This window comes from Hemicordylus capensis, chromosome 14 (assembly GCF_027244095.1).
Source record: "Hemicordylus capensis ecotype Gifberg chromosome 14, rHemCap1.1.pri, whole genome shotgun sequence".
NCBI lineage: Eukaryota > Metazoa > Chordata > Lepidosauria > Squamata > Cordylidae > Hemicordylus > Hemicordylus capensis.
In genome coordinates this window covers 7,254,232-7,269,576 of record NC_069670.1, presented here as the reverse complement: position 1 = coordinate 7,269,576, position 15,345 = coordinate 7,254,232, and the positions used below count along the sequence as shown (strand labels likewise).

The 15,345-nt window shown below is 52.0% G+C and overlaps 1 protein-coding gene across 5 annotated transcripts; it reads right to left on the bottom strand.

The window, feature by feature from the left end:
- Positions 1-61: 61 nt before the first annotated feature.
- USF1 (upstream transcription factor 1) lies at positions 62-12,662 on the bottom strand. 5 transcript variants are annotated; one of them, XM_053278829.1, is made up of 11 exons: positions 12,459-12,662; positions 9,209-9,294; positions 8,829-8,878; positions 8,451-8,563; positions 7,407-7,508; positions 5,990-6,188; positions 4,934-5,021; positions 4,154-4,212; positions 3,738-3,832; positions 2,692-2,838; positions 62-963 (listed from the first exon to the last, which is right to left on the bottom strand). In XM_053278829.1, the coding sequence occupies exons 2-11, from the start codon at positions 9,214-9,216 to the stop codon at positions 877-879; spliced, it is 948 nt and encodes a 315-aa protein (XP_053134804.1). In that variant the 5' UTR covers positions 9,217-9,294; positions 12,459-12,662; the 3' UTR covers positions 62-876. The 5 variants fall into 5 exon arrangements, with proteins under 5 accessions (XP_053134804.1, XP_053134803.1, XP_053134805.1 ...); XM_053278828.1 differs by having other exon boundaries at positions 8,451-8,569; positions 12,459-12,661; XM_053278830.1 differs by having other exon boundaries at positions 2,692-2,820; positions 8,451-8,569; positions 12,459-12,659.
- Between the last annotated feature and the right edge of the window lie 2,683 nt (positions 12,663-15,345).

Sequence of the window (15,345 nt, the reverse complement as noted above, 5' to 3'; positions counted from 1 at the left end):
ACACACACGAGAGAACCGCAAGACCCACAAGACAGCTTTCCAATTACATCTCCCCATGTGGTGGCTTTAATTCAGAGACTTATTTATTTTAAAAAAGAGAGAAAGAGAAGAAAAACCACCACCCCGCCCAGAAGCCCCACCGAATCCCAGGCCACTGGCACCTGCCGGCCGCTCTGCCTCCACAGCTCGAGAGCAAAAGTCCGCTGTCTTCTGGGGAGCAGAGTCAAGAGAGGCGGTGCCATCCTCGCCCCCAGCCCAGTCAGGGCCAGGCTTCGGGGTCCCCGTCCTGCGGCCGGGAGGGCGGAAGCAGAGCCAGGCGGCAGCTCTCTGCGGTGGAAGGGAGCCAGGGGTCAGGGCCAAAGGAGCCAGGGGTCAGGGCCAAAGGAGCCAGGGGGCAACAGGCAGAGCGGAGTCACCCAGCAGGGGCTGGACCAGCTTCAGCTCTTCTGCTTAACAGATGTGGGCACTGCGAAGGGGTCTGGGAGGGGACGTGCAGCTCGTCTACGTGAGAAAATGCATGCATGCACGTACTTGGCAGGTTGGGTCTCTCGTGCGCACAGGCCAAGCAACTGCAGTGACGGGAGGGAGGGAGGGAAGGAGGGAGGACACCACCCGGGCAAGTCGGTCTGGGCGATGCAGACCGAGTGGACGCTGGCGAGAGGCAGCGCCCGGCTCAGAGGGGCAAGGACAAGGGGAGGGGGTGCCGACAGAGCCCGAGCCCCTGCCCCGCCCCAGCCCCAGGGCGCTGTGCTCTGGGTCCTGTATGCCAAAAAGAGGGAGCCCGGCTGGGAGGCACCCGGCCGGCAACAGACCGCACTGTTCCGCTGTGCTGAAGAGCGTGGCCACCTGGGCAGGGTCCTCCCTGGCCCCGGAGGATCAGTGGGCGTCCTTGATGATGACCTCCACGCCGTGCTGACGCAGCTGTGCTCGCAGGATCAGGTTCTTGTTCTTCAGATCTTCCACCTGGGGAGGGAGAGGGCACAGGTGAGCTCAAGGAGAGAACGCCCCCACCTCTTGCAACCCTCTCCCTCTCATCTAGAAAGCAGCCTTCTCCCGAACCAGGCGCACAAGTCCACCTCGCTGTGGACTGTCTACCCAGACTGGCAGCGGCTTCTCTGGGGTTGCAGGCAGGAGTCTCTCTCTCAGCCCTGGCTTGGAGATGCTGCCAGGGAGGGAACTTGGCACCCTCTGCATGCAAGCAGGCAGGGGCTTGAGGGAATGTGCTAAAACGAATGGGACGCCCACTGAAAAGCCCCAGTTCCTTTCAAAGGGCCAGAGGATGCCTTGGATTTCCAGAGGGCCAGCAACCAAATCCCATGCCTCCCAACGGCCCTTTGGAAGGAGGAACCTAGGAAGCTGCCTTCTCCCAGAATGGTACTACACCGACTGGCAGCAGCTTCTCCGAGGGGGCAGGCAGGAGTCTTTCCCAGCCCTGCTTGGAGATGCTGCCAGGGATCGAACCAGGGACCTCCTGCATGCGTTGCAAGTGTTCTGCCTCTGAACAATGGCTCCATCCCCTCAAGGAGGGGTTCTCCCGCTTGGGACACCAGCTGCTCTTGGACTACCATTCCCATTATCCCCAGCAACCAGGGGCCAACGAGGAGGTGATGGGAGAGCTGGGCCAACCTCTCCCAAGAGGGAGAACTCCTGCCCCGAGGGGGATACCTTGCAGGGCTCACGCGGAGCCCCCATCCAAAGGCCAACCAGGGGAGTGCCTGCTTAGCCAAGGGGACGATTCCTCCCCACGGCCACAAGATCAGCCTTCTGCCCTGCCCGGCCCACCCCAGACCATCCTGCCATTTGCCCTGTGAAACCACCACCCCTGCAACAGGCAGCCAGAGCGCCACATCTGTCCACAGCAGATGGGCTGGAACCACCAGGCCGGGCCCACAGAGGCAGGGGAAGGCAAGGGGGCCTTTTTAAGAAAGGGTCCTGTCTTCCAGCACAGTCTCTAGCCATGAGAGATCCCTGTCAGGCCGCTTTCAGGAACCGTTTTGGGAACTCTGGTTGAAAAGCTGTCTAGAGAGGAGAGCTGGTCTTGTGGTCGCAAGCATGACTGGTCCCCTTAGCTGAGCAGGGTCCACCCTGGTTGCATATGAAAGGGAGACTAGAAGTGTGAGCCCTGCCAGATCTTCCCCTGAGGGAATTATGGGGCTGCTCTGGGAAGAGCATCTAGGTTCCAAGTTCCCTCCCTGGCAGCATCTCCAAGAGAGGGCTGAGAGAGACTCCTGCCTGCAGCCTGGGAGAAGCCGCTGCCAGTCTGTGAAGACAATCCTGAGCGAGATAGACCAAGGGTCTGACTCAGTATATGGCAGCTTCCTAGGTTCCTAGCCGTCATCGTCGTAGCAGGATTTCCCAACGAGAGCACCGTACAGGCCCTGGGCCCAGAAGAGTCTCTGGGGGCGGAGGCTGAAGCGAGGGGGGGGGGGGGCTGCTGTCCCCCCAACCGGAGGCAGTGTTGCCTGTGATCGGGATTCCCAGACTTTGCTGACTACAATTCCCAGCAATCCCGGCTGCAATGGCTTTTGGCTGGGGATTCTGGGAGTTGTAGTCAACCACATTGGGCAATCTCTGTGACAGGGACCACTAGCCAGAAGGCTCATGGCTCCTCCCACTTCCCACTGGGGTGTGTGTGTGTGTGTGTGTGTGTGTGTGTGTGTTGGAGGAGGGGGAGATCGCTTCCAGCCTCACCTGCTGCCGCAAGACCTCGTTGTCCATCTGCAGCTGGTCAAGGCCTTGAAGCTCTTCCGAGAGACGGAGGTTGCTCTGCCTCAGCTCCTGGATGTAGTCGCAGGCTTTGGACAGGATCCCTCCTTTGCTCTGCAGGGGAAGGAGAGGCTGGACATAGGAAGTCCCCCAGCTCGGGTTGCCAGAGGTGGTTGGACTACAACTCCCATCATCCACAGTGACTGGGGATGATGGGAGTCCAACCTCTTCTGGGGAAGCTGGGGGCGGGGCCCTGCCCTACATAAGATTGTGAGCCCTCTCGTTGCCCTACGTAAACCACTTTGAGAACTTGGGTTGAAAAGCGGCACATATATCTCCATTAGTAGTAATAGTAATAGTTTCCTTGAGGCACAGAGTGCAATTTGTTGCTTTATTTAAAATATTTATACCCCACCCCTCCAGTAAACTTCTCAGGGCAGCTCACAGCGTTTATAAAGCAGATACAGTGTGAAATAAGCCTAAATAAAGTTTAACCAAATTAAGTTAAACAAGTTAAAAAATCTAAGCTAAAACCACCACCAGAATTACAATTTTTTAAGTTTCAAATTAAAAGTCATTTAAAAAGCTAAAGACTGAGAATTAAAGAAACTAGAGTACCTATATAAGCCACCAGTGAGACATTTAAAAGCCTCTTTAAAAAGGCGTGCTTTTAGTTGTTTTTGTAACAACAATGAGAGAGGAAGCATGGCGAAGCTCTTCAGGGAGTGTGTTCCAAAGCCGAGGGGCCAGCACCGAAAAGGCCCCGTCTCTAGTCCTGACAACAGGATCTCTGTTAGTGGCTGGACTACGAGCAGGGCCTGAGATGATGAGCAGAGGGCCCTGGCCAGGCTGTATGGGCGAATGCGGCCCGACAGGTACCCTGGCCCCAAGCCATGCAGCGCTTTAAAGGTCAAGACCAGAAACTTGAACCAAGGAAGGGCTGCATTTCTCAGTTCTGGCAAGACGCTGGGGTGGGCACGTCCCTGCGTAGGGAGAGAGCGCCCCTGCCACCCCAACACAGAGCGCCTCACCTGTCCAGATTTGGTGTTCTCCATCGAGCAGTCCGGGATGATCTTGGACAGCTGCACGATCCAGTTGTTGATCTTGTCCCGGCGCCGGCGCTCCACTGGAAGGCGGCAGGGGAGGCCGTGAGCAGAGCTCTTCCTCCCGAGGAGCCTTGTGACCCGCCCACCGCCCCCCCTCTCCATGAGTAAGCCCCCGCCCCACTCCTGCTCCTGAGGGCTACAGCGACCCCAACCACAGCCGCCATGTCTCTCTACGCTGGCTTTCGGCCGGGGAGGGTGCGGGTTGTGGTCAGCAACGTCTGGGGATCCCCGTTGCAAGAACATGGATCACAGCCAACCCGGGGTCACTCCCAGAGCCCAGCTTCAGGCCGCTCGGCGCCAGGATGGAGGCTGCTGGCTGGCAGGACACCGGCTGACCTCACCTTCGTTGTGTTGCGCTCGCCGCTTCTCGTCCCGAGTGGTCCGCGGAGCCTCAGACTTCCTGAAGGGCATGAAAACAGACCCCGCTCAGCACACACACTCTGAGAGTGTTATGCAAGGATCTCAAGCAACAAGAGGGGGGGAAAGCTGCTGGGGGGGGAAGCTGCTGGGGGAGGGTCTTGCATGGAAACCAAGGGCCACCCTTAATCAAGTGGAGAAGGAGGAGAGCTGGTCTGCTGGTAACAGGCATGAATTATCCTTTGCTAAGCAGGGTCTGCCTTGGTTTGCCACTGGATGGGAGGCTACACATGTGAGCACGGGAAGGTCTTCCCTTGAGGGGATGGGGCCGCTCTGGGAAGAGCACCTGCCTGCTTGCATGCAGGAGGGTCCCAAGTTCCCTCCCTGGCAGCATCTCCAAGATAGGGCTAAGAGCCCCTTTTAATTAACACCATCCAGGCTGGTGGCCATCACCACATCCCATGGCAGAGAATTCCATAGATAAATTATGTGCGGTGTTAAAAAGTCCTTCCTTTTGTCGGTCCTAAATCTCCTTATCAGTTTCGTGGGGTGGCCCCTGGTTCTAGTGTTGTGAGGGAGGGGGAAACGTTTCTCTCGGTCCACTCTCTCTGCCCCATACACCTGAATCTCATCTCCCTGTTGCCGCTTCTTTTCCAAACTAAACTGTGGGAACTAGACTATCCTGGTGCTGGCTCTGTGCTCAGAAAGCCAAGAGGAAAAGTGGGAGCCGAGACAGAGCCACCATGGGGCAGAAAGGCACTCACGGAGAGTAGGGGTGAGTCCTGGGCGCAATGGACCTCTGCGTCCCGCTCTGCAGAACCTCCTGCGGCGACATCATGACAAAAAATTGCCCTGGTGGATTCAGAACGAGAAAGAAGAGGGTTGCAGAGAAGGACCCGCCAATCAAGCCACAGGGTGTCAAATCTGGACCCCCAGCAGGGTCTGTAACATGGACTCTCCGATTTCATCGATTCCAACTCCCATCATCCCCAGCCAAAGGCCACTAACACTGGGGATAATGGGAGTTGTAGCCAACATCTAGGAATACCTCTGACAGGAAACTCTGGTTCCAAGATGTCACTGGACTACAACGGCCATCAAACCTTGTGGCTGGGGATGATGAGAGTTCTAAGTTCAACACGATCAAAGGATGTTGACCTCCAAGTCTAAGAAGTCCTCATTAAGTGACTGAGCAACCAAAGTGCGGCAGTCTCTGGAGTTGGCGGGTGGGGGCTTGGGGAGGCTGAACTGACAGCCACATCAAATTCGGGAGGGTGATCTCAATTTCCCCCAAACTGTAAGAAACAGAACTCTGAGTTCCAAGCATGATGCCCAATTTCAGCCTGCTCATAGAGCGACCCCTGGAAACGCGAGGCTGAACTCCCCAGCCAGAGTTCCAGGTGACGGGGATTCCCAGATGTTTCTTTATATCCCGCTCTTCCTCCAAGGAGCCTAGAGCAGTGCTCATGGTTATGTCCATGGTTATGTCCCGTCCAACACTTTAACCACGATACCACACTGGCTCTCACCAGCCAAAGGCCATCGCAGCTGCGGATGATGGGTGATGTAGTCAACAATTCTGGGAATCCCTGTTACAGTGAACACTGCTTCCAAGCTCTGTGATTTCCAGCTCCGTGACATCTATTGAATTCATTTTCATATCCCCCCGCCCGTGATAAATGCTGCTCTGTCCTGGCACCAAGTTTTGTCCAGCATAGTGGACACCCAGAAAAATGACACACACACCCCAAATCCAGGAAACCCCAGGCCAGAGGACGCCTCCTGGACAATAACGGCCGATACGAACCGGCCCAACTGACCTGTGCCGGTCGGAGTGCTTTGCCCCAGCAGGGCCTCTGAGTTCTGGGTCGTCACCACGGCCGTCGCCGTGGTCCCCGCCCCAGTGGACGTGCTGGTGTCGGCCACGGCGGTGGCAGGGTAATAGGTGTAGTGGGTCTCCGTGGCCGTGGCTTCCGTCTCCACGGCATCTTCGCTGGTGAACGCCCCCTGGATGACAGCCTGGGAGGAAAGCGGAGAGGCGGTGAAGTAAGGAAGGCACCCTCCATTACACCCACTGGCTAGATGCTGGGACAGGCGCCAGATACAACTAATACGCCCAGAGAGCAAAGTGTGGGGCAGTGTACAAATCTGATAAATAAGTAAATAAATACCCGTATTTTACGGACTATAAGACGCTACGGACTATAAGACGCACCTTAATTTTAGTCCAGTTTTTCAGAGTTTTAACATATCAAACTGTTAAAACATATAAGACGCTCCTGAATTTTGGCGGATATTTTTTGAGGAAAAAAGTGAGTCTTATAGTCCATAAAATATGGTAAATACAAAGCGAAGGTCTCCATAGCAGCATATTGGGAAAAGAATATAAACCGTCCTCTGTCCGATTGGTTTTTTTTAGGATATGGGAGATAGCTTTGATGGCCAAACCGATGATATCAGAGCAAGAGACAATCAGTTGCGACTCTTGCTTCATTAAGAAATAAGGGATGGTGTACTACATCCCTACTTGTGGTTTCCCCTCATATGAAACGTGAAAGTACTGCTGTGAGGTCTTCGGGGGTTATACGTTTTGGTTGGCTTTAAATTTAATTATTTCAAGCTTTTCAGTGGATCTATATAATCGATGGCTGGAGCTTAGCTGGATCTCTCTGTATGCTTTAGAAAACTAATATTTTTAAAAAACGTAAAAAAAAACCCTAATAAAATAGAAAAACTAAAAGCAAGTCTCAGTTAAAACCAAATTAAAAATGACACGTGAAAAAGATAAAAAGCCACCAGATGTACAATGCAGATAAAAATCTGAGGAGAAGAAGAGGCGGCTTCCTTGCCTGTCCTGAAAATCCTGCTGGACCATTTCATGGGGCGACCCACCCAACACTCTAACCTGAGGCACTCCACGTGGTGCTCAACTCCCACTCCCATCATCCACAACAGTGGCTGGGGACGATGGGAGTTGTAGTTCGCCACCCGTGCACTAGAAGGAAGAGGAAGAAACCCCTCCACCTGGCTTCTCGGCCCTCCATCTCCTGTTCATCGCTCAAGCACACGGCATGCAAGACCACCCAGCCTCAGCCCCTGGCAACATCTCCAGGTAAGGCTGGAAACGCCTCCTGCCTGGAACCTGGAAGCGCTGCTGCCAGTCAGAGTAAACAACACTGCACTAGGGGGGCTAAGGGTCTGGCTCAGGCGGCTTCTCACGCTCTGGCCGTCACTTACCTGCGTCATGGACTGTGTTGCGGGATAGCCACTGATGGCCCCCGTGCCCTCCGTCTGCCCGTCCAGCTGTCCCTCGGCTACCTGAATTACCCTGTACATCAACTGAAAAAGAAGAGACCCGGTGGGAGCTCCCTTCCAGGGAGACAGCATGCTGGTGCTGTTGGGACTCCGGCATGTCGACTAGGGAGGTGCCAACGGAACCAAGAGGCCCCTTTCAGGAGTGGCAATTCTCTCACACTGAGCAGGGGGAGAGCAACTGGCCCTCTCCGTCCCCAGCACAGCACCCCTCCGGTGGCGGCTGCCCGTGTCTACCTTAGGTTTCTTGTTCGATTGTGAATCCTTTGGAGACAGGAAGCTATTTTGTTTAACTCTCTCTAAACCGCTTTGGAAACTTTTGCTGGAAAGCAGGATATACATATTAGTAGTATTCGAGGTGGCTATTTTGCATCCCTGGCTCAGTTAGGAAATTTTCTGGGTACCCCCAGGCCACTCCTTCAGTCATTCTCCATCTCTCTCGGCTCAGCCTACCTCACTGGGCTGTTGTGAGCACACACCGGGGGCGAAGGGGGCATTGAAGACAGACCAATACTAAAACCAAGCTATGCAAGGCACACATTTGTAGAAGGGAAAGGGCCACCCTGAATCTATCGGAAGAAGGGCAAGGAAACACATAAAAGCAGGGATCCTCAAGCTTCGGTGCCCAGCTGTTGATCGACTACAACTCCCATCATCCCCCCAAGGCTGTTGTCTATGAGCATCTGGAAAGCCGAGCTTGAGGACTCCTGCTTTTAAAGGAAAACGAAGCCCTTGGGGGCTCGGCGGGAGGCCCTTTGCCGCTTTCACTCCGGGAAATCACCGACGCGGTCCACGCAGGAGCAGGACAGAGCCCAGCAGCTGAGAAGGGCCTCTCCCCGCCAGAGTCAGGGAGGGCTCAGGTGTGGGTCCTTTGGTCTCCGGGAACCGGCCACACCCTCCCACGTGCCGCGATCGCCTTCACCCCACCACCAAGCGAAGGAACCCCGAGCACCAGCAGGCCGGTCTTACCTGAGCGCCCCCATTCTCTGTCCGGAAGACGTACTTGATGTTGGGGTCGGGAAAGGTGGCAGCCGACTGGATGCTGGCAATGGCCACGCTGGTGGGGTCCTCACCTGTCGCTACTGCACCTTCGGGGGAGAGGGGGGTGATGCCAGCCGGGGGCCGGGGGGAGAGAGACAGCGCTGCTCGTTTAGGGGGTCTTTCCCCTGCCTCCCGTCCCCGCAAAACAGCCCCCCGGAAGGACAGACGAGGAAGGGGCTTCCCCTCTGGGGACAAATCCATTTGTTGCTTCTCCGGGGGGGCGAGGCGGGGGGACCCTCCTGGGATAGGAAGCCAGGGCTTCCAGGAAGGAAGGGAGTGGTTTGTGGAGCAGGGGGAGAACCTCACCTTCCTGGATTTGCACGGTTCCCTCTTCCGTGTCAGTCGCTTTCTGCTGTCTGCAGGGAGAAGAACAAGAGGGAGAGAAACCCACAGCGTCCAGTTAGTCCAAGGAAGTCCCAATCTTGGGTTGTTCGACTACAACTCCCATCGTCCATGGATGGGGGGAGTTTAGTCTAAACACATCTGGCAGCCCAAGGCTGGGACCCCGCTGCTCGAGCAAAATTCCACCCACTAGGCTTCACCATCACCTTGCTGGTTACACTCATCACCCAACTCGCAATTTGAGGAGGCCCCCAGAGTCTTCCATTCTGGAACAGGTAGCTAAGTTTTGTTTCAAGGGGCAGCTTGGCTCTCCAGCCGGGCTGCTCTCTTTCTCTCGCCCTCACCCCTTCATTTCTTCACTTCGTTATGCATCAGAAGACCAGAGCCTGGATCCGGAGCCCTGATTCTTCAACGCCACCTCGCCCAAACCCTGTGAAAGAAGAGCACAGATTGGCGGAAGTTATCTGACCGACGGGACCCCCAATAAGTCTGCTCACTTAGTTTGCCCAAGAGGACACCATTTCACAAACAAAAGGATTTTATTAATTATCAATTCTCATCATCATCATCATCATCATCAACAACAACATTTCTATCCCGCTCTTCCTCCAAGGAGCCCATATAAACATACATGGTTATGTTTATCCTCACAACAACCCTATGAGGTAGGTTGGGCTGAGAGCTATGTGACTGTGACTGGCCTTGCTTCCCACAATCTGCTATGCCTTGTGCTCACAAGTGACAATGTTGATCAAAAAAATCCAATTACAATACGTTTAGCTGATAGATCTTACAACTAAGATTCAACCCTGCACGCCCCCTATAAATGGGGCTAAAGCAGGTTACACAGTGCTCCCTCTAAGAGGGATTCCCAGATGTTGTTGACTACAACTCCCATCATCCCCAAGCAAAAGCCACTGCAGCTGGGGATGATGGGAGTTGTAGTCAACATCTGGGAACAGTGGCTAGCTTTTGCACCTTCTTAGCAGCACTGGGCATTTTGCTAGTTAAGAAGGATCTGGTCAATTACCAACCAAATGATCTATTACTGTATATATTTTGAAGAATTTGTTTGTATGTTTGTACAATATAAGGTCAAACTTCCAGATAACCTATAAATATCACATTTTACATACAAAAGCCTGCCACTGAAATTTCAAATTTACTGCATGCACCACTTTTTACACTGGAATACGCTTGGGGACACATTTAAGTAATTTGGGGGGGGTTGTTTTAAAGTAGAACTTCTGAATTAATCATAATATTTTAACCGTTATTGTTCTCAGATTTTTAATGCTCTATAATCAGATCAATAATTTCAAATTGACATAAGTTCAATTCAGACAATATGCTGTATACTTCAGACATGATTTACTTGTACATGTATGTGTGTGAATGATTGTACCTGCGTTCATTTTAAAAGTGAACCTAGTTAAAGGCCCTTCAAATGCAGGGTACAGATAGGGAGTGTGCTTCTGTACCTCCATTGTTATTGTTATTAATAAACTTTATTGTTACCTGCCCCATAACAAATCATTCTCAGAGCAGCTCACAACACAACATTAGGGAGCCAGTGTGGTGTAGTGGCTATAGTGCCAGACTAGGACCGGGGAGACCCGAGTTCAAATCCCCATTCAGCCATGAAACTAGCTGGGTGACACTCTCTCTCAGCCTAACCTACTTCACAGGGTTGTTGTTGTGAGGAGAAACTTAAGTATGTAGTACACCGCTCTGGGCTCCTTGGAGGAAGAGCGGGATATAAAATGTAAAAATAAATAATAATTAATATATAAATAACTTTAAAACATCCACTATAAACACATGACGTGCATCAAATTACAACACACACAAAACCAAAACCAATTGTAAAACTTCTTTTAAAAAAAAAATTAAATTTTAAAAATCAATTTTAAATACCAGAGTGAACGGAAAGCTCTTCACCAGGCAACCAAAATAATAAAGTGATGTTCAACATAATGTGTGAATGACTGTACCACTGTACACTGTACATTCACTGTACGAGAACTGAACATAACATGTGAACGGGCCTATTATATCCAAGAAAAGTAGTAGATCTCTCTCAGATTCAAATTTTCCAGGATTCAAATTTACCATATATGGTCATAATAAAATGAATAATGTTTCAAGTTGAAATCCTATGAATTTCAAACTGTTCTTTCACTTCCCTTTTGCAAGCACATTAATAAAAATCTAATATATCTATTTAATTTCTTGAACTATCCTAGAAGTGTAAGCCACACAAAATGACCGTCTGGTCAAAGACGGGCCTTACCTACTAGTGGTTATCTATTTCTGAAACATTAGAACAAAAACAACAAAAGGTACTCTGATCAACAGATTTTATACTAGCACTAAAAACAAATACCAATTAACTAAATTTCACTTTGCAAAAAAATTAAATTAGCCTTTACAAACTGTGACAAATTAGCAGCTCTTTTAAGAACATTTGGTAAGTTTCTGCAAAAAACGAGTGAGTCACCGAACAGTTCTCCTTTCCTCTCACCCCCTGGCATTTAAAAGTGTAAGCTCCTTGGGGCAGAGAAGTAACCCTTTCCCCTTCCCTCCTCTTTATATTAGGAGCAGGCAAGATGCACAGTCCTCATTTCAAGGAAAGGGCTACCAGCCTGCCACCTAACATCCCCTCCCACAACCTGCAAACTGCAGCGTGGTGTAGTGGTTAGAGTGCCAGACTAGGACCGGCAGACCCGAGTTCCAATCCCCATTCAGCCTCATGAGACTTGCTGGGTGACTCTGGGCCAGTCCCTTCTCTCTCAGCCTAACCTACTTCACAGGGTTGTTGTGAGGAGAAACTTAAATATGGAGTACACCGCTCTGGGCTCCTGGGAGGAAGAGCGAGATAGAAATGTAAATAATAATAATCACCATCATCATCTGCCCACCTCCCTCCCTTACCCCCTGGTCCTTCACTGCCCACGCTCCTTACACACACACTGACCCCCAAGGAGACCCCACGGGCCCCTCTGCAGCCACCCACAGAGGCCTCCGAGCAGCCCCTGGAGCAAGCCAAGTCAGAAGGCTGCAAGCATGTTGTGGCGTTGTTGGGGGCGGGGGAGCAGCTGCTGACTGTAGGCTCCTCGCGGGCAGGGGACCCCCGGTCTCCACCACCTCTGCAAGCACGCGCGGGAGGTGGGGGGCGGCCGAGCCCCTCGTGTCTGAAAGAAGCAGCAGCAGCAACACCCCCTGCAGGGCAGCCCAGAAGCCACCCAGGCAATGAGGAAGGGCAAGGAGGAGACGCATAATAACAACAACAACAATAATGGAAGCAGTGATAATGGGGGTAGCCATGATGGGACCAGGAAGGAAGCAGAGATTTGGGGAAGGGGGGGCTCCCCTTTGTGTGTGGGGGGGATAACCAGATATAAAAGGGGGGGCTCCAGGAAACCAAAGCCCCCCCCCCGCCTATTAATGTTCTAGGAGAGAAGGAGAGCAAGGCCTAGTCCACAGCACCCGCAGGGCGCCCTGTCCTCCCCCACGAGGTAGGCCGCAAACACCGAGGAACTCCCTCCCCCATGAATTATTCCCCCTCCCCCTCTCTCGGGGGGGGGCACTTACTCGGCTGCCGCCCTCCTCCGTCTCTCTCGCCCCCTTGTCTCGCCATGGAGACCCGCGCATGCGCGCCGAGGGACCTTTTCCGCTTCCGCGGCCCTGCCTGGATGATGGGGCGGAGGCCTCCCAGCGACACACACACGCCCCACCCGGCCGAGCGGCTTGCCGGACCGGGACGCCGCCGAGGAGGAGTGCGGAGGAGGGGGGAGGCCTCCGCTTCCGGTCGCCGCCATCTTGGGGAGGGAAGGAGAGCGCAGGCTGTCTGTCTGTGAGGGCGCCATATTGGGGAGGGATTTTGTTTTTTTAAGGTCAGGCGTTCTGGGTGCGGCGGCGCCATCTTGGTGAGGGAAGAAAGGCCTTCTCTTTGTGCTGGCGCCATTTTGGTGAGGGAGAGTGCGCCCGCCCTACCCAACAGCGCCATGTTGGGGAGGTCACAACCACCCTTCCTGTTGTTCTGTGTGTGTTTTGCAACTGTTTTCATGCGCTTCTGCTTTTACTGCTTTGCAGAGGGCTGCACAACTTTAGTTAGTTAGTTAGATTTATATGTTGCCCTACTCCCATTGGACTCAGAGCGGCTTACAAGCAGCAACATACACAGCAACACAATTCTATAAAATACATCTTACTTAACCATTGTTAAATTGTTTTAAAGTTTTTGTATATGTTTTTGATTGGTTTTATGTTATAGTAAACCACCCAGAGATGAGAGTTTGGGGCGGTGTACAAATTTGATAAATAAATAAAATAAAATAAAATAAATAATGTCATAACCACAACCCCAAACAATACTCATTCCACATGACATAATAACCATGGATTACCAGATCACTCTACGACCAGCTATCTTGATGTGTTTAGAAAACCCAAGAAACTCCATGTTTGCCCAGAATACCTCATTCTAACTTAAAACATCCACACCAATCTCAGCAACCGAACACCCAACAGAACTTTTCCGTCTTGCATGACTTACGGAAAGCTGACAAATCATGGAGAGTTCTGATATTATCCAGGAGACCGTTCCAGAGAGCCAGGGCCACCACTGAGAAGGCCCTGGCTCTCGTTGATTGCAGTTTAACATCCCTAGTGCCAGGGATCACCAAGATATTACTTATGGCCAATCTCAGGGCCTGGCGAGGGACCATATCACACAAGCCCAGCAGTGGTTGGACTGCAACAATTTTTAAAAAGCATTTGAAAACCCACCTCTTCACCCAGGCTTTTCCAGTACTTTAAAATTTTAAGGTTTTAATTTGTGGGTAGTTTTTAAATTGTTAAATTGTTTTAAGTTTTTGTATGTGTTTTAACTTAATGTTTTATGCTCTTGTTAACTGCCCAGAGATGAAAGTTTGGGACGGTGTACAAATTTTATTATTAATAATAATAAGAAGAAGAAGAAGAAGAAGAAGAAAAACAACTCCCATCATCCTCAGGCGCAGTGGTGGGTGATTTCAGGATGATGGGAGTTGTCATAGCCCAACAACTGGAGGGTCAAAGGTCAGGAAATGCCTCCCCAATGCAGCCTGAAGCGGCTTCCTTGGTTCTAGAGCTGGAAGAGACCTTAGAGGGCTTCTAGTCCAACTCCCTAGTCGGTGCAGGAATAAGAACATAAGAACAGCCCAGCTGGATCAGGCTGAAGACCCATCTAGTACAGGATCCTGCTACAGACTCTGGGAAGCCCACAGGCAAGAGGTGAGGGCATGCCCTCTCTCTTGCTGTTGCTCCCCTGAGACTGGGATGCAGAGGCCTCAGAGGTGGCTTATCGCAGCCATGGATAGACCTGGCCTCCATGAATGTGTGCAAGCCCCTTTCTAAACCAGCCAAGCTAGTAGCCTTCACCACATCCCGTGGCAGAGGTATTTCCGCTCCATCCTGCCTGACAGATGGCCATCATCTATGCAAGCCCCTGCTGGAAAACCTCCAGTGAAAGAAAGCCCAGCCCCGAATGAGGCAGACTGCCCCACCGTCCAACCCAGCTCTGATGGTCAGGACCTCTTGCCTAAGGTCGAGCCTGAATCTGCTTTCTTGTCATTTCAACCTCTTGGTTCCAGCCTTGCTTTCAACCAGGAGCAACCGAGTTCGAAGCTGCTCCTCGTGCTGGGTGACCGAAGCGCTTGCTTCCGGAGTTTGAAGACCACTCTCATCTCTCCCCTTGGTCTTCTCTTCTGCAGGTGAAACAGACCCTGCCCCTTCACCCATTCCCCACTGGACTTGGTTTCCAGACCCTTCCGCATCCTGCTTGCCCTACTCTGAAACCTCCTGAGTTCGGCCACATGCTTCATAAAATGCGTGTCCTGGAACTGGACACAGGATTCGAAGTGAAATGAAGAGCAAAAACCAAGCATGCTGGTTGGGCCGGAGACAGAGAAGGAAACATTGGCCGACATCTATTAGCACTATACCTCGGAAACTGTGTAAGCTTCAAAATCACAAGCTAAGCACTGCAGCGCTCTTGAATGCGCATGTGCATGGGTTTATGCGCATGGGCGCTTGAGACAAGACATGCATAGACGTGCATGCCATGCACATTCTCTCCGTAATCTCTTCTCCAGGGCAAACATATCCACTCTGCACATGCTCAGATGCACGCTGTCATTATTTTATAGATTAAAGGTTGAACTCTGGCAGATTTTGGGCTAAGACTCTGAAGAGCTGAGGCTCCGATGTAGCTCTGCTTCACCTCCAACCCTCTCCAAATCCTCTCCAAACGGAAACAAAAGGTTCTCAAGGAACATTTCATTATTTCATTCATATTGGTTACCCTCCTCTGAACCCCTTCCAGTTAGATCAATGTCCTTGCCAAAATGTGGGAATACGGTATGACCAGCACAGAACATGATAGAATGATCCTCCAGTGCTAGATTTGGCCTAGAAAAGATGTGGCAAGATGGAGACG